Source organism: Cottoperca gobio, unplaced genomic scaffold (genome assembly GCF_900634415.1).
Source record: "Cottoperca gobio unplaced genomic scaffold, fCotGob3.1 fCotGob3_70arrow_ctg1, whole genome shotgun sequence".
In the NCBI taxonomy this organism is placed as follows: Eukaryota; Metazoa; Chordata; class Actinopteri; order Perciformes; family Bovichtidae; genus Cottoperca; species Cottoperca gobio.
The window spans coordinates 287149-306293 of NW_021167062.1; the positions used below are offsets into that span (position 1 = coordinate 287149).

The 19145-nt window shown below is 41.0% G+C and overlaps 2 protein-coding genes across 2 annotated transcripts in view; one reads left to right on the forward strand and one right to left on the reverse strand.

The window, feature by feature from the left end:
- On the forward strand, window positions 1-6983 carry mrpl45 (mitochondrial ribosomal protein L45). The gene is made up of 8 exons (XM_029428364.1): window positions 1-98; window positions 1283-1478; window positions 2243-2360; window positions 2493-2591; window positions 3686-3734; window positions 3823-3972; window positions 4479-4652; window positions 6587-6983. The coding sequence occupies exons 1-8, from the start codon at window positions 36-38 to the stop codon at window positions 6683-6685; spliced, it is 948 nt and encodes a 315-aa protein (XP_029284224.1). The 5' UTR covers window positions 1-35; the 3' UTR covers window positions 6686-6983.
- gpr179 (G protein-coupled receptor 179) overlaps window positions 6976-19145 on the reverse strand; it is a 24036-nt gene continuing 11866 nt past the window's right edge. The window contains 6 exon segments of the mRNA XM_029428340.1: window positions 6976-12389; window positions 12748-12897; window positions 13118-13220; window positions 13357-13495; window positions 14398-14636; window positions 15081-15190. Coding sequence (XP_029284200.1) covers window positions 8997-12389; window positions 12748-12897; window positions 13118-13220; window positions 13357-13495; window positions 14398-14636; window positions 15081-15190 — 4134 coding nt within the window. The 3' untranslated portion in view covers window positions 6976-8996.

The window sequence follows — 19145 nt, forward strand, 5'->3', positions numbered from 1 at the left end:
TCTTTATTTTCGACATTGTGTCAAACGGTGTCAAGATGGCGATGCCCATGAGGAGGGTGCTGGTTGCTCTTCACAGAACAACATTGAGCAGTTTGAAGGTAATGAGACATTTAATAACACTTTATGATATTAAATGCAGACAGTCTATGTGTTGTCGAAGCAGCTGGTTTGTTTCGCTTGTTGTGCGCATGTTGCACTGCGCATAGTCCTGACGGGGCTAGCTTAGCTTAGCTAAAGCTAACGCTTGTCTTAGCTAAAAAACAAAACAAAATGGATAATATGTAAGGAATAAATAAGTACAAATACCGTGCATGGTTAGTCAACAAATTAGATTAGATTTTAAGGAAGTTAAATGTCTGACTTACTATCCCACAAGTTTAACCTTTTGTCAAACTTTCATTGTGAAACCCCCCCCCCTAATTATGACCTCAATGATAAACACAAAGTAGAATGATCACCTTTCAGACAGTGTCATTGCATTTTGTAAAGCTTATAAGCTTTGTACAGTAGTGGAATGTAGCTAAGCACATTTTCTCTACCCTAGTACACATTTGTGGTGCTTTACTTGAGTATTTCCATGTTCTGCTACTTTATACTTGTACTCCATCTGTATTATACTGTACTTCATCTGTATTATACTGTACTCCATCTGTATTATACTGTACTCCATCTGTATTATACTGTACTCCATCTGTATTATACTGTACTCCATCTGTATTATACTGTACTATACTGTACTCCATCTGTATTATACTGTACTCCATCTGTATTATACTGTACTTCATCTGTATTATACTGTACTCCATCTGTATTATACTGTACTCCATCTGTATTATACTGTACTCCATCTGTATTATACTGTACTCCATCTGTATTATACTGTACTCCATCTGTATTATACTGTACTCCATCTGACAGCTTCAACGACTTAATGTTGAACTAACACATGTTTGTTATGAGTGAAATCCTCCAACAGTTTATACAAGTTTATACAAGTACCGCTGAAACGATTAGTCCATTAATTCATTTGAATTTAAAGTCATTTTTCATGAAAACATTTCACACGTGTGAAGATTTGCTTCTTTTTCTGAAGTTTTTACAATTTATTCACAAACCAAGATTGTTAATAAATGCTGGATTGATTTAAAACTCCTCTGATGGTAAAACCATTAACGGTTTAACCTTCACTGATGGTCTTTATGTATATGTTGTTTTATTTGCTGCACAACAGTCCCCCTCGAGATAAACTAAGTTGTGTCTCATCTTCTACACATCCTCTCAGAATGCTGAGGGGTCTCTGGACGTGTGGCACCCGGCCCCACTTTACTTGCCGGTCCGGACTAAGAAGCGGTTCTTCATCCCTCCAGCAGTGAAGACGAGAGAGAAGAAGGTGATTGACGTTGAGAAAAAGGCCAGGAAAGCAGGCATCGTCCTCAGACAGCAGTACTTGGAGAGGCCCATCAACATCGCCTGCACCGGTAATAACGCTTTTATAAATGTTAACTGGCCTCCATGAATGTGTTGGTGGTGTGGTACCGTCTCGGTTTCAAACCGCTGAATGTAAAGACGGGAAAAGCTTTGTGGGTTTTTGGTTGCGCATCAGACTTTGAAGGTATAAAATGATGAAGATTGGTAAGTTTATAATTTCTACCAAAGTGCGTTCATAGCAAAGGTTTTGAATGTCCGGTCCAAATTCATATTCTTCTTCATGTGTTATTTCTTCTGATTTAAAATAATAAATGTGCTAAATTTACTGTTTTATCAAAGCCTGATGATCAGACTGAATTCCCATTTTGTTTTCATTTCATTTACGCAAAAAGAAATATATATATATATATATATATATATATATATATATATATATATATATATATATATATATATATATATATATATATATTTTTCTTTTTGCGTCGCTGAACAATATTCGCTGCTTCTGTGGAGACGAGAAGAAAAACTTGGTTTCATAGAAAAAGATGTTCATATTTTCGCGTATTGTTTCGTTGGTTGTTACAGAAACTCCAGTAATCATCTGGATAAAGAAAGTTTTGTTTTAGATCGATTCGTCATCTGCACGTCCTCGAATGTCAACACCGGGGATATTGTTGTATTTAAATGTCAGTCCCAAACCCAGAAGTGTGGAGCGACTCCTAATCGATCAGACGACAACAATGTGTTGTGTGATCTCTCTCTGGTCGGAGGGAACATGCTAATGGATCCTCCCTGTCTGTGGCTTTACCAGCGGGAATCTTCGACCCCTACATCCCCCCGGAGGGCGACGCTCGTCTGTCCACTCTGACTAAAGAAGGCCTGAAACAACGAACTGAACAGCTACGACAGAGCGCCGGCTCACAGCTAGCGTAAGATTGTTTACTCCTCATGTCGTTCCTGTGCTGCCTCTTTGTCACCTGTTTCATTGACTCGGCTCCAAAACGTCGACACTTTGCCGTCCATGTGAGAACGCCGAATGTATTTCTTTTCTTTTCTTACAGGATTCGTAAAATCAAAGAGCACGACACTCAGTTCAAGACGAAGAGTTTCGCAGAGCAAGCTCAGGAAATCTTTATTGAGGCCCACAACCACCTGGCACAGTAAGGAACTGAACTGGTGTCTCGCTTCACTCAGCCAGCTGACGCCGCTCCTCTCAGCCTCGTAGTCAGGGATGCTGAATACTGCAGTGAGACATTTGTTAGAGAAGTGAGACTTCCACTCAGGCTGTTCACCGCTGCTGCAGAGCAGCAAAGCAAGCACTCAAAAACTGGCTTTGTTCTACTTGTTATGAGGATTAATGGAGTTGTAGCACATAACTAGTCTAACAGACAAACGTAATGTGCAGTACGCAAACTAATCTTTACAGGTTTTTCCTGCATCTCACGTCTTCATCAGTCTGAAACTGAACGGGTTAACAGTTCTGCTGATGAAGACTGTTGGAATGTATCAACTATTCAATTAATTCTGTACATTTTTTAAGTTTGTTTTTGTTGTTGCTGGAAATATAACGTCACATTTTCCAAAACATCATAAAATATCTGTACATATGCAGAATTTAGTCTTTTATAATGTGAACTTTACACAACACACACCTGTTAATCTGCTACGAGCGTAAACGACAGCTGGCTCTAAGATCACACCGTCCAAACAAGAACAACCTACAGCAGCTACACATCAAACAGACCATCCAAATGATCCTGTTCAACCTCTTCCTAAACGCTACCGAACAACAAATGTTTAGGGCAGGACAGACAGACGATAAGGACACCAAATGCCAAAGTATATAAGCGATTTATTTGTAAAACAGGACATAAGTTGCGCAGCAAGGTATGCAAACCAAAGACAAAGACAAAACCCGGGGTTTCCTGGCTCAGGCAGGGAGAGAGAGCAGCATCGCGGATGCTGGACCTTTTATGATCGTGAGGTGCGCTGCGCCCAGGTGCTCCAGATCTGACGGACACTGCCATCAGCTCCACTGACACCGTAAACAGATACAACACAGTGACTGACACAAGACAGGTTCAGCAGACCCGTCACAAAAGCAAACCAAAGATTTCAAATAAAGATTTTTACAGAGGTTTTGTTTGAGGTGAGACCAGCTGTTCTAGCTGTCAGGAAGCTTTTGACTGATGCACAGTAATGCAGCATGTCATGTGACCAAACGTTACCCTTAAATCTGCTGTTGGTTTCGCAGGTTCAACAGGGAGAAACTTCACTCCTTGGTGACAGAAAGATGTTATCCTGTAAGTTGTTCTTCTAAACATCGCTGAAGTCTTTCACTAATTCAGTTTCATCAAATCCCCAATTTATTTGAGTTTCTACTCCGTTCAGGAGATGACGAGAGGAAACCGTTACAAGACGATCAGCTGGAGGTTTGTAGAGTCCCTGGAGCCGCCCAAAGTGGTCCATGCACGCTGCCCCGAAATGGTCTCCAAAGGCAACCTGTACGGCCAGGTGACGGTCCGCATGCACACCAAACAGGTACGACTCGTGTGTTAATCCATGCGGTCCAGTTGTGATCTGAGTACGAACTATCCGTGTGCAGCTTGTTCTTGTTTCCATCATTAATGCAGCTTTTATTATATACGTATATTCAAACGACACGACATCCCAGGACCCTGAACAGCTTTTAATGTCATGTATCTACGAAGAAAGCCATTTGAAGAGCAGTGGCTTGTTCCCGGGTTTAAAGATAGTACTGTGTTACAGTTGAGGCTGCACGGGGAGGGAAATATGAGATAAATAAACGAGTATTCTGTTTTCAGTATAATGCTAAAACATTGTTGAATAAATTAAAGGAGAAACCTTTCATTGAACTGAACACGAAAGGCACCAATAAAAAGATATATTTAACATTTCCTACTGCAGTTTTCTACTTCTACTCTCTTTGAACTAACTGCAGTACCGAAGTCTTTCGCGATGTCAATAGAAAGCCGACGATGACTCAAAGGATTTTGATTGAACCTTTGCGTCTGCTCGTCCTGCAGACTCTGGCCATCTACGACCGCTTCGGGAGGCTGATGCTGGGCACTGAAGAGCAGCCGAAGGACGTCCTGGAGTATCTGGTCTTAGAACGACACGTCGTCAACCCCTACGGCAGATGGAGGTTGCATGGAAAAATAGTGCCGTCCTGGGCTCCGGCCAAAGATCCAATTATTAAGGTGACCCGCTGCTCTGCGACATTTATCTTGAGTAGAAGAAAGGCAGCGGTCCATCGCACACTTCCTGTCAAATGGACATTTTTAAACTCAATTAACTGGCCGGTCCATACATCACTTTAACGACTGCGTGACGGAGGTGAAGCTTTTTTAGTGTAATTGTCTTATTTTTCAGTAAATAATTATTCTGTTCCTTGCTGTATATACTTTTATACATCCTCTGCTTCGTCCCTTCAAAGAGGCGGATTGTTGACGGTTTAATGAACTGTCTGGACTCCCATCGTGTTTACAGAAGTGTTTAACCTCCACAACACTGAAGCAGTCTTATACAACATCCCTTTAATAAATCCTTCTTCTTTATGAAGGTTATAATTCACGTTTTGTGTTGAAAGTTCCCGTGACAGCCGAAGACGTTATGTTGTCAGTTTGTCCGTCCTATTCTCGCGAACGCAATCTCTCAGGAGCGCCATGAGGGAATTTCTTCATATTTGGCAAAACTCTCATCTTGCACTCGAAGATGAACGGATTTAGAATGTGCTGGTCGAAGCTCGGAGTCACTGCGACCTCACAAAACACAAGTTCTGACCATAAATCAGGTGTTTTTATGCAAATTGTGACGCATTCACACAAATGTCTAATAGGATGAAGTGATGACATTTTGGACCCACATGGATGTAAACTGCAACTTGACAGATTGGTGGAGACGCACAAACACGACAATACAAAGAATACATTAAAATACTACTAAGCTATAAACGGGTTTACACTCGTTGTGTTTAGAGTGAATGGACCCAGTTCACAGGTGAAATGCTGCAGGCGGCTCAAAACGACACGTTGAACCTTTTAACCACAAACAGCAGCTGAACTCTGTCTTTCTCTCTCTGTGGATTCAGGATCGAACCACATGTAACCAGCACATGCAGGAATGTGATGTCCGCTCTCGACACATGACTCGCGGCTGCTTGCACTTTAAATGCACAAGTTCCCTGAATAACAAACACGTGTCGGTGAGCGTCGATAAAACGCTGCACAAAGCCCCGTTAGATTACCTGAGAGGTCGTGCTCGGCGTCTGTCCGTCTTCAGGACGTGAGACTGGAATAGAAGTTGACTTGCATTATACGCATCACTGCGAAACGAAGAATATAATCACCTTAAATCTGTGAGTCAGCGCCTGCTGCGTCTCAGATACAGCAGACAGATGGAGCAGTAATGTTGCCTGGAAGGTGTTTGTTACGTCACCATCAGTGCAACAGTCTCTGCTGGCGACGCCGTCTTCATTCTCGTGGTCACTTTGCCATTTTATATTTGTTAAATGATCATATTAATAATGAGGCGCTTGTTGTTAATGCCATTACAATGCTGGGAGTTTCCTTTCATCCCATCAGTGTTGTTGTTCTGCGTCACGCTACAGATATAAAGCAGTCCCACCAGACGTCTGAGGTTTGACTAATTCGTTGTGGTTTTTTCAGGCTCTGCCACCTGTCAATCACAATCTGTAAAGCCAGCTGACAAACGAAGCACCTCCAGAAATCCACTAAACTGGAATGAAATCTAGATTTTACACAATTACGTCTGCTTATGTGTTTAGGAGCTGTGACTAGTGAACCTTTTAGTTAACTTCTGGGGGAAACATCTTCAGGGATATAAAACACGAAGGCAACGCAGGAGCAAACAATGAAATCATACTGAGATGGTTCTTTCACGGTGATGGAGCTGTTTAATTAAGATGTTTGATCCCAGTAATAAGATGCTGAATATAGAAAACAGTTTGTTCCATCTTGGTACTGAAGGTTAATCCCCCTCGGAACAACAAGGTCCATAAGGGATAGATGGCACTTGAGAGATGTGTATTTATTATGTGTGATTATAAATCTGTTTTACTGAAGTTTGTCTCCGCTTTATAAATAATACTCATCTGGTCCTCTTTCTCTTCCAGACTGTCTTGATTCCTGGTCCAGATCTGAAGCCAGGAGAAGAGTTTGATGCCATAAACTATCAAGTTCCCAAATCAGAGGCGGTTCAGTGGAATAAATAGTCCACCAGGAGGCGCTCCTCTTTACATTAACCACAGTAGGACATTATCAGCAGTCGTGCGTCAAATGCTGTTTAAATTCTGGCTGTAGCTGGTTAGTTTGTCCACTTCGACAGGGAGTCAGGCTTCCTGTCTGAAGGCTCTTATCTGTCTGAAGCAGCAGGTGAGTTTTAGGACGAACAAACTGCTGCAGCCAGTAAAACCACACAACAGTCTGCAATAACAATAACAGCTGTTTTCTCTAATTGTTTTAAGACTAACTTAATGTGTGCAACAAATAAAATGAACAAATCTCCAGAAATTGAATGGTTTTATTTCTGCGATGAATATACTGCATGTTAACCTCCAGGAAATACAAAAATAAAGTGTCCCATCGTCACGCCAGAAGGTTTCAGTGGATGTTTCTTTATCAGAAAACTCTTTCATAGAAGATATTACATACAAAAGTGAAAACGGAAACCTCTCTATGCAAATCAAGTGATGTGTTACAACAATATTTTTACGTGACAACACATTACAGCACGCTCATTCAAAAACACACTAACATCCAACAGTTCTCACAAAACTAGGTCACTCCATTGACAAAACAAAATAGCCGTGCTGATTAAATAATGAGATCGCTGAATGAACGAAAGAAATCACTGCAGCTGTTTGAGACTGAAGGACGCTGAAGCAGAGGTGCTGAGAAACTGAAACCTGACTTCACAGATTGCTGCAATAAGACGTTTGATTTATTACAACACAAACTGTTAATATTGTAAGTTTTATTCAACATAAAACCTTTTCAAACACAATTTGAAACACAACTGTTAAAAGTTGCTATTTTCTGTACCTGACACTCTCACTTTCTTTTTAAATAGTCACACATTATAATGTAGCGCCACTCTTTATTAGCTAATATATCTAATAGTTCTAAGATATCCTTGACTTATCCATTAATTGATAAAAAAAAGTCTTTATTTCTCAAGTATTACCAGCCGTCTGCATCTCAATGGAGTCATGCAGAAGAATCTCTTATATCGAATGTAAGAATATTTGTAAATAAATACACAAAGACGTGTTTTTTTTAAAGAACCCTGACAAAAACCTTAACTAGCAACTAATCAACTAATGAGGGGCAGCCCTCTTTTTCATTTAAACTGAGGATTCACCTGCATAACTACCATTATTTGCAACATTTAGTACATTTCAGAGTTGAAAAGAGGTCAGATTAGCTGCAACACAAATGTCATGTACAATTTGATGTTCTTTGCAATGACCCAACATTTAAAAAGCATGAATCTTTTAACACCGTGTTAATCTCATTGTCCCATTTTAGTGAAACTGTTGTCCACTGCTTAAAAAGTATTGACTTGACTTTCTAAATGCTCAGATTATAAAACAATTATGCAGTTTTCATTCCACTGTAAATGGGTTACATTTTTTGGGTTTATGGCGATTTATACAGTTTTTGGCATTGTTTCTCTAAGAGGTGGAATCTTATCACATTAAATCTAAATGAAAACAGAGTAATATTAATAATTGGCATTTAGTCATTAAATCAGCCACTAAAGCAAACAGGTATGCATAGATTTATCTATCATAAAAATGTAATTTGACATCCACTGCTTTACACTTAACACTTCTGGCGAATCCGGATTAAGATCATGAGATCCATCCTTTAGGTCCGATGCTATATTTTTTATTTCAAGCCCTATGGACTTGTTAAATTCAGGTTTTGTTCATATTCCCCTGATCCATGGGCCAACCATACAGTACGTACATGGTAAATAGGTAAATTGAAACCTAAAAACATACAAAGACACAAACAACATTTCAATTTAAAATTGGGGGTAGATGCAGGAAGAAAAGGGACTTCATCTAAATGCCCTTCCATCAACCAAGAAGTGTCTGTCTGTCATTCATTGCTGGTTTAATGAGGACATAATGCAATGTGTACAGCTAAAACAAAACTTATTGACAGTCAGGTCAGCACAATTATGTCCAGCTCATCAAGTCTTTACTACACACAAGCTTCTTAGTCGGACAGCGGCAAGGCCCAAATGGATATTCCGACATGAAATAACAGCCCCAAATCCTGTCTTTGATTAGCCCAAGTACATGTCCAACAAAAAGGGCTTTCAGCTGTGCCAGCTACAGGGGAGCCGATCGTGAGCTGAACTTGGACTTTGTCCTCCCTGTGGAGCTGGGGAAATTAACACAAAGTTCCCTTGACCGTCAACAGGGTACCATCAAAATGGTTTTATAGGGTTCACATTCCCCTTAATTTAGCGGAAGAGGTCCAAAGTGAAAGAAAATACTGGCTAGATTTAGATCACAAGTCAGGTGGAAATACAAGAGCTTCAGCAGCAAATTCTGCATCGTCATCTTCATCTTCCTCAGGAATATTCTCGGGCTCCCATGTAAAGACGTCCGAGGTATTATCTGTGAATGAACCAGATCTGCTCCTTACCATGCCCCAGGGACACAAAGCATCACGTCGGCCCAGGGCTAAGTTTTCATTCCGCTCGTCTATCTGCTCTGTTCCGATATCTTCTGGGGTCTCTTCTACACTGAATGGCCCCTGGTTCTCCGTGACTTCATCTTGGTCACTTTGGGTAACATCAACTTTGCTTTCAGTTGAGGTTTGTGGTTCCTTAGATTCCCAGGGACAAACGTCTCCTCCAGGGCTGTCTTGCTTTTTGACAACTCCTGGTTCCTTAGTGTCCCATGGACAAACATCTGGCCGTACGCTCTCTTGCTTTTTCAGAACCTTTGGCTCGTCTGTATCCCATGGACAAACATCTGCCTGTGTGCTATCTTGCTTTTGGAGAACCTTTGTCTCATCTGTATCCCATGGACAAACATCTGCCTGTACGCTCTCTTGCTTTTCGAGAACCTTTGGCCTGTCTGTATCCCATGGACAAACATCTGCCTGTACGCTCTCTTGCTTTTGGAGAACCTTTGGCTCGTCTGTATCCCATGGACAAACATCTGCCTGTGTGCTATCTTGCTTTTGGAGAACCTTTGGCTCTTCTGTCTCCCATGGACAAACACCTGCCCGATCGCTGTCTTGCTTTTTCAGAGGTTTTGGCTCATTTGTATCCCATGGACAAACATCTGCCCGTGTGCTATCTTGCTTTTGGAGAACCTTTGTCCTGTCTGTATCCCATGGACAAACACCTGCCTGATTGCTGTCTTGCTTTTTCAGAAGTTTTGGGGCTTCGGTGTCCCATGGACAAACATTTTCCTGTGAATTTCTTTGTGGCTCCTCTGATGTTTTTGATACTTGAGTTTTGACTTCCCCTGATTCCTCTGTATCCCATGGACAAATATTTGCACAAACTGTGTCTTGCCTTACATGACTCTCTGATGTTTTGGGGCTCTGTGTCTTGTCTGAATCCGGTTTGCCACTGTCCCATGGACAAACATCTGCCGACCTTTCCTGTCCTTGTGACAGCATCTTGATAGCTGCGGTTGTTTTAGGGGGGTCAGTTTCCCAAGGACATATGTTTACACTTGTATCATCTTTCTCATCAGTCTGCACGGAAGCAGCTCTCAAAGGCGAGACACAGTTTTTCAAATCTTCTGTTTTGTCTTGATGTCCAGTCTCCCAAGGACAAATATCTACCTTGACGGTCAGTTTTGTAGTTAAGCCTGTATTTGTTGGCTCTGTGTTACCCTGTTCCCATGGACAAAGGTCTCCCATGTTTTCAGGGGGATCAGGGAAATTCCATGGACAACTTTCTGCTGCCTTGGTCACTTGTCTACCAAAATGCAGGGCAGGTGACTTTGCAAGGTGTTGTTGCTCATTACTTAAACTTTCTGTTGATGCACCGGGATAGACGGCAGGTTTCATATGTTCTTGTTCAAGGGGCACCGACAACATTCTCTTGGTCTCCAAAGTATTTAGGTTCTCGTATACAACTTCAGCCTTGTCCTGAACATCCCAAGGACAAACAGTAACATATTCATGTTCTTGCCTCATTGAAGGTCGGGGACTTTCTGCAGTCTCCCAGGGACATGCATCTGCTGGACGTTTCAAAGACTGTTGTGTCTGTAAATCTTTGGACGTGTTAGTATAACAAATAACGGGAATATCCTGCGATTCCCAAGGACATGCTTCACCACGTCCACTTTGTCTTCTCACATTCCCTTGCTCTTGAGTTTCCCATGGACATACATTAGATGGTTCAGATTCCCAAGGGCAGACGTCTACTTTAATGCTTTGCTGCTTCTTTAGTCCCTCTCCTTCCTGTGAATTACCAGCTCCATCCCATGGACACATATCTGCGTAAGAAATATTGCGAACTGGTGTAATTCGATTACTACCTCTTCTGTGAGCTGAAGGAGTTCTACAGCCGCTGGCAGTTTCCCAAGAACTTGTACTACTACGTTTGCTGTTCTGCCTTGATAAAAAAACATTTTCATAAGTGCCATCTTTTTGCATATCATCAGTGTCCCAAGGGTAGACGGCAGTTTTTCCAATCGAAAGCCTTCTTGGGCTTCTGTCGAAAGAATCCCCAGAGGAACGTCTGACGGCATTCTGCTTCACAAGGCATGGTTTTTCTGCTGTTGTCATACTTCTTTTCTGCAGTGACCTCTTTTCCATGTTTGGACGTCTACTAGATGTTCCCAATCTTGGCGTTGTGGAAGCACTTTCCTGACTTTTTTGTGAAACAGAGTCGTCTTTATTTGATTTTCCCTCTATGCTGGACCTGCTTCCTGCATCGAAGGATTCCATAGTTGATTTCACAGAGAGCCACTTACTGGTGGTGGTACGGAAGGAGAAGACACGTTGATCTTTTGTGACCTTTGGTCTTGGAGTTCCTGGTGCACTTGCTGACACCTGCGATTTGGGTTTGGGGGACTCTGTCGCACCTTTTTCCTTATCCTCTGAAGGTTTCTTTTCTACAGGTGGTAAATGGTCCCAGGGACAGACAAGCCTCTTTGGAGATGATGGACCTTGGTCCTCACCATCCTCAGCGTTTGCGTAGGTCACATGCTTCTGGTTCTTGTCCCCTGATTGTTCTTGCTCCACGTCCCAAGGACATACATCAGTCTTGTCAAATGACTCTGACTGGAGAGCACTTCTGGTCTGTTCACTAATGGAAATGCTTTGCCTGGATCTTGTCATCACCGTGCTGGCTCTGTTAACCTTGGATATGTTTTCCATAGAATTGGTCGTAGTGGAGGTTAGACTCCAGGACTTATGAAGCCTGGTGTGATCAGGATGCAGGAGATTGGTATCAATTGTCAGATTTTGGGCGCTGGCTGACTTGCAGACCCCTGGTGGAATATCCAAGGAATCTGTCTCAGATCGCCTGGAAGATCTCTTCACTGTGTTCGCCTTTAACATGGAGTCACGCAAAGAAGGGTCTCTTTCCCTGACATAATGATGATCGCTTTGGGACTTGCGCATGGATGGTGATGGTAATGGTGATGGTGATGGTGATTTCATTGAACTTTTGTAACTGATACTGACAGTATCTGGAGCCCTCCTGTAAGACTCGGACTGATTGACACTGAATCTATTGTGGAAGGATCCATCTTTGTCGTCACGGCTGCACTGCCGGCTCATGCTTTCTGGGATCTCAGCAATGCGTCTAATAATAGATCTCCCTAATGCGCATCGAGAACTTCGCTTCTTTGACAGATGAGGGTTGTTTGCAGTCATCTTCTTGGTCTTGTGGACTTCTAACTGGGCATATAACTTCTTCAGTTCATCCTGGTGCATATGAAGAAGGGAGGGAATTGAGGAAAAGATATGGAGAGTAACAAGTCAGAGGAGAGGTACAAGACACATTTTCATGTAAGAAGAACACGGTTTAGGATAAGGATAAAGGGTGGAGAAAGGTCGTAATACATATGTTCATGCTGCCGCTGATAGTATTTACTGTTCATTTATGATTTAAATTATAATACATTTAAGATATGTTTAAGTGAGTCTACATGTGGTCATAACTGAAATTAAGGGACATTTATTTTCCTTATTTAAATGTGACCTTTGGAATTTCTTCCCCATTTTGTAAATGATGTCCCAATGCAAAGTGATAACATCGTTGTGAGGGGACAAGACAGTTTACCCGAAAGTCATCCGGGTCCACTCCACTGTGTTCACTCCATGCAGAGTGAAAACTGCTGTTGAGGTACGAGCCCGAGCGCCGCAGGTCTACTTCATCTTCATATACCTCTGCTGCAATCTCCTCTCTCCCCGGCTTAGACACATAAAGAAACTAGAACACACACAGACATACAATCACATGTAAACATTTTGCATATGAAAACAACATTGTGTGTAGTCGTGTACATTCACATACACGGCCTATTCTTTACACACAATCTATTGCACGTCTGTCCGTCCTGGGAGAGGGATCCATCCTCAGTTGCTCTTCCTGAGGTTTCTTCCATTTGCTAATTTGTGATTACTATTTTTTTCAAAAATGACTTGAATACCTTGGGGATGAAGAGCAGGGCGAGTGTCACAGTGATGGTCACGTGGGTGTGAGTGAAGGAGAGCAGCAACATCCAATCAGGATGGAGAGAGGAAAAGGTGAACCTGAGGGAGACAGAAAACTTAAAATGACTGTACATGTCTGTGGAGTGTACAAATACACTGCGGAGGGTAGTTCTCAGGCATTTGGAGGCTTAGCTTTCCTGCTTTAAAGAGGTTCAGAGAAATGCTAGCTGTTTACCTGAACAGGTGAAACATGGAGGACAGAAGCAGCTCGTTGTGGATGGCGATGCCCATGTAGCGAGGCTCGTGGAAAGCTGAGGGAACTGGCCTGACGGTGGTCCACAGGGAGCTGCCCCAGCACAGGAACAGCAGCTCGGCTGTGGCAGAACAAAGTAAGGACAGAGTTATAAATAGTGCAATTGTTTTTAATCTAATACATTTCAAGTGTTTATGTGTCCATATGCACAACAATTACACTGGAACATTTGTTGGCAATTATATTCTTTGTTCTCAGGCTCCTTCTAACAGTGCTACTACAAAATGTATAAGGCAGACGCGTATTAAAAATGAGAATACAAGACAAGTCATAAAACACAAAATAGTGCAGGAGTCAAAAATAGGAATAACACATAATATAAAACGTGAACTGCCATCGAAGGTGATTTTGTTTGTAGTTTTATGTTTCAATTTTGACCTACCGCACTTTCTGTAGTTGCGTGCACACAGTTTTCATGTGCAATGACGGATTATGACTGTGGACTGGTGTCCTCACTTGTGGTTTCACCTCCAAAATAAAGTTGTGTAGATAATCCTGTTTACAACATGGTTGATAATCTGACCCTTCGTGTTTCTCGCCCCGTTGGACGTCGCTTTCTTCACTTACGTAAACAATGACTTTGATGAGTACAGTGTTGTTATTACTGAGAGAAATTAACTAGAAAAATCTGACCCATATTGTAATAAACCGGAATTATCCTGTAATAATACCGTACATTTCTCCAGTAGTTTCCTAAACTCCCCACGCCCATTTACTTCAATTCCTCAGTTTTTTTATTCTTCATTTACCGTTTTGCTTCAAGAATTCAAGGTAACACGGAGTAAGTGATGTATTTCTTAAGTAATGACTTTAGCGTAAGAATTTCTTCACCATTATTTAAGTTCAAAATCTGAGCAACTTGAGTTGATTTGTTTTTCTAAATGGTTTGAACTAATCAAACATTGACATAATTAAAACATCTTTCAGTCAGAGTGTCCAGGCTTCACCTCTGCGTCCACTCACCCACTGCCATCATGTAGTCCCAGCGGTCCATGTAACACAGGTTGAACCCCTGGCCGTCCGACGTGTTGGTTGTGACGAACACCGGGATGTTCCTGTCGCGGTTCTGCAGTACGCCCACCGTCCACGCACACAGGAACCAGCTGACCGTCATCAGCATCACTCCCAGAATCCTTAGCAGGTAGAGGCTGGACAAGTAGGGGACTCTCTGGGCCGTGCGTGAGAGGAACACCTTCAGCACCCTGCAAGGCAAGAATAAATCAATGTTTCGCTGCTGAAGACAAAATGTTGGTAAGTGTGAATATCCAGGTAAAGTAACCTGAAAGTGAAGCTTTTTAACTTCATCTGACAATTACATTTAATTTCCCTTTTCCAGAAGTAGGAAACAACAAACGCACATTTCAAACGCAATTCAAAGCATTAGTGTGGCGTTTAAAAACAACGAACAATAAAAACCAGAATAAAATTAATTAAGATGGAATAAATGAGATTTTATAAATAAAATAACCAGATACAGTTACAGTCCAGTAATACGTTTAGAAATGAGTGAAGAAACCAATCAAAGGCACGGGAGGAGAACGACGTTTTTAATTTAGATTTGAAAGTGGCTGGTTTGGGGAGCGTTTGAGGAATTATTGTTCAAATCTAACTCGATGTAACTGTAAAATAAAATATCTCAAACCGACCTGTACATTTTCAGAGTGACTGTCCCGTAGACGATGGAGAAGCCGAGCATTCGGACCCAGCGGAGCAGAATACACCTGAACGTGCTCGGCTTGAAGTACATGATGAAAACCTGCAGACACAGAAACACTCGCTGTAAGTCAAACTACGATATTACATATATATATATATATATATATATATTATATATATATATATATATATATATATATATATATATATATATATATATATTATATATTATATATATATTTTTATATATATATATATATATTTATATATATATATATATATATTTTATATATATATATATATTATATATTATATATATTATATATATATATATTTTATATATATATATATATATATTATATATATATATATCTATATTATATATATATATATTATATATATATATATATATATATATTATCTATATATATATATTATATATATATATATAATATATATTACAAGTGTTACAGCAATTTATCATATTCAGTCTCATTTAACCATTTGTTATGTAACCTGAACATGTTTTGAGCTAGAAAATGTGTGTGTGTGTTTGTATGTGTGTGTGTCTGTGTGTGTGTGTCTGTGTGTGTGTGTGTGCGCGTGTGTATGTCTGTGTGTGTGTGTGTGTGTGTGTGTGTGTGTGTGTGTGTGTGTGAGAGGGGGGTGGTAAAGTAGAGAAAGGGGCAATTGGCCCGATTTGGCATCGCGACGTGTGTGATACTATTGCAAGATGGTCTCTAGTTTCTAATATATAACTATAAATATATTAACCCGATGCAACGACTATTAGTACTACTAGTATTGCTCTATTACAAGTACTACTTACTACTTACAAGTAAAGATACTCTGACTACTCATATTTCTACATGTACTATAAGAGCATAATTCGTCGATTAACTGAAAATTAATTGGCAACTATTTTGATAATTGATCATTTTACATGAATAAACATTTCATGGTTCCAGCTTCATAAATGTGAAGATTTGTTCATTTTCCTTTTAACATTTTTAACATTTAATTCTGATTCTGGTGATAAAATATAAAACAGTATAACAAGGGGACATTGTTCTACTTTTAGTACTTTAACTGCATTTGATTATACTCACATACGTTTACGTGAGTAACATTTCCAATGCAGGACTACTAGCAGCTACTCCAGTGCTGTTACTACTACTTCTTTTGACTGCCACTACTGCTGTCACTGCCTTACTGTAGATGAACAGACACATTACAACGTGTCTCATGAGCTTTAATAGATAAAACCTGATGATGCATGAACTAAATGTGTTTCTTCACATCCAACAACAGGCTCTCTGCTCAGTATGTAACAGTAGAGTGGATGACTGTAATCCAGGAATTAAAGCTCATTCTGCTGTCAGTCTCCGTCACTCTGGATAAGAGCATCAGCCAAAGCCGAAAATGCGAATGCAAATTTACATCCTTGTGTTTCGAAGCACTCATAAAGGATAAAACCACTCACAGTGAACACATATAGAACCAGAGACGACCTGCAGGAAACATAATCAGCAGAAATGGACGCACTCAGACGCAGATTGGGGTCTCGGTTATAGACGGAGAAGTAATCTGATTGGTCGATATAAAGCTAGGACCCCGGTGTAATTAAATGAAGTTGCCTTTGAATCCTAAAGACTTTGTTGGTCCTCTGTCTTTGCCTCTAGTGTCTCCACAACTGATGGATGCATCGTGTTCACTCATCCACGTCTCCCTCAGGATGAACTGTAATAACTTTGCAGATCCTCTGACCTTTCATTCACCCATCATCGGGTCAAATCTTTTATGGTTTATGACGTCACCCTGCAAAAATAATGACATTCCCATCAGCCTCAGCTGCACTGTTTAAGGCCTGTCACACATCTCCGTACGACAGAAACGTGTGCCGGCGCATACGAAAATTTATCAGAGTCCAAATACGTCCAACTTTTCATCGGGTCGGATGAGAAAAGTGAACATATACAGATACACATGTCTAACCTATTGATATCGTATCACTTCCTAATACACAATATATCAGACGAATACCCAACGAATGCATAACGTATACAAAATATCGGCAACACGCTGGTGTACGTTGATATAAGGTAAGGTATAAGTAGTGTTCGTTAAGAGCAGGTGGTGTTACGCTGGTGTACGTTGATATAAGGTAAGGTATAAGTAGTGTTCATTAAGAGCAGGTGGTGTTACGCTGGTGTACGTTGATATAAGGTAAGGTATAAGTAGTGTTCATTAAGAGCAGGGGGTGTTACGCTGGTGTACGTTGATATAAGGTAAGGTATAAGTAGTGTTCGTTAAGAGCAGGCGGTGTTACGCTGGTGTACGTTGATATAAGGTAAGGTATAAGTAGTGTTCATTAAGAGCAGGTGGTGTTACGCTGGTGTACGTTGATATAAGGTAAGGTATAAGTAGTGTTCATTAAGAGCAGGTGGTGTTACGCTGGTGTACGTTGATATAAGGTAAGGTATAAGTAGTGTTCGTTAAGAGCAGGTGGTGTTACGCTGGTGTACGTTGATATAAGGTAAGGTATAAGTAGTGTTCATTAAGAGCAGGTGGTGTTACGCTGGTGTACGTTGCTATAAGGTAAGGTATAAGTAGTGTTCGTTAAGAGCAGGTGGTGTTACGCTGGTGTACGTTGATATAAGGTAAGGTATAAGTAGTGTTCGTTAAGAGCAGGTGGTGTTACGCTGGTGTACGTTGATATAAGGTAAGGTATAAGTAGTGTTCATTAAGAGCAGGTGGTGTTACGCTGGTGTACGTTGCTATAAGGTAAGGTATAAGTAGTGTTCGTTAAGAGCAGGTGGTGTTACGCTGGTGTACGTTGCTATAAGGTAAGGTATAAGTAGTGTTCGTTAAGAGCAGGTGGTGTTACGCTGGTGTACGTTGATATAAGGTAAGGTATAAGTAGTGTTCGTTAAGAGCAGGTGGTGTTACGCTGGTGTACGTTGATATAAGGTAAGGTATAAGTAGTGTTCATTAAGAGCAGGCGGTGTTACGCTGGTGTACGTTGATATAAGGTAAGGTATAAGTAGTGTTCATTAAGAGCAGGTGGTGTTACGCTGGTGTACGTTGATATAAGGTAAGGTATAAGTAGTGTTCATTAAGAGCAGGCGGTGTTACGCTGGTGTACGTTGATATAAGGTAAGGTATAAGTAGTGTTCATTAAGAGCAGGTGGTGTTACGCTGGTGTACGTTGATATAAGGTAAGGTATAAGTAGTATTCATTAAGAGCAGGTGGTGTTACGCTGGTGTACGTTGATATAAGGTAAGGTATAAGTAGTGTTCATTAAGAGCAGGCGGTGTTACGCTGGTGTACGTTGTTGAACGCTGATGTTTTGAACATGTTCAAAATTACCGGACGGACCCGACGTGTGCTTCATAAGATATGCAGACGTTACGTTACGTTAGACATACGTGAATACGGAATACGTACGTGAATATTTACCTACGTAAATATAGTACGTGAATACCTACGTGACTACGTTAGAGGAACGTTAGATATCGGCTACGTCGGCTGACGGTGAATCCTACAGCCAATGTATTGATAACGAGTGGATAACCTGTTCCTACCCGATGTTAAGATGATGCCTGACGACGGAGTAACTTATTAAACGTGTTTCTACAGGACAGCTAGCGTTCAGCATGTTAGCCGTTCTCCAGCATCAGCATGACGTGAACCAGATGGAACGTTTCCAGCTCCGTTGTCCAGACGCTCTGATATGTTTTAAATAATAATGTATAATGTATAATAATTTGTTATGTATTCGTTATGTATGCGTCAGCTACAACACCGCTGTGGAAAAGTTGGACGTAGCTAATTTTCATATACGCCGGCATGTTTCTGCCGTACGGAGCTGTGTGACAGGGCCGTGTATCTGGCGTGTTCGGCGTAACTTACCCTTAATTTATATCAACCTATTGCCGATATTTCGTATACGCCGGCATACGTTTTTGTCATACGGATATGTGCGACAGGGCCTTTAGTGCTAATGCTAGCATGCTAACCTAACAGGGTAAACATGCACCTGCTTAACATCAGC

Excerpts from the sequence above, each read along its gene's own strand:
- mrpl45 (XM_029428364.1), top strand. The coding sequence starts at position 36 with ATGGCGATGCCCATGAGGAGGGTGCTGGTTGCTCTTCACAGAACAACA. Across the intron at positions 1,479-2,242 it reads CATCAACATCGCCTGCACCG|CGGGAATCTTCGACCCCTAC; the intron begins GTAATAACGCTT and ends TGGCTTTACCAG. Across the intron at positions 2,361-2,492 it reads AGCGCCGGCTCACAGCTAGC|GATTCGTAAAATCAAAGAGC; the intron begins GTAAGATTGTTT and ends CTTTTCTTACAG.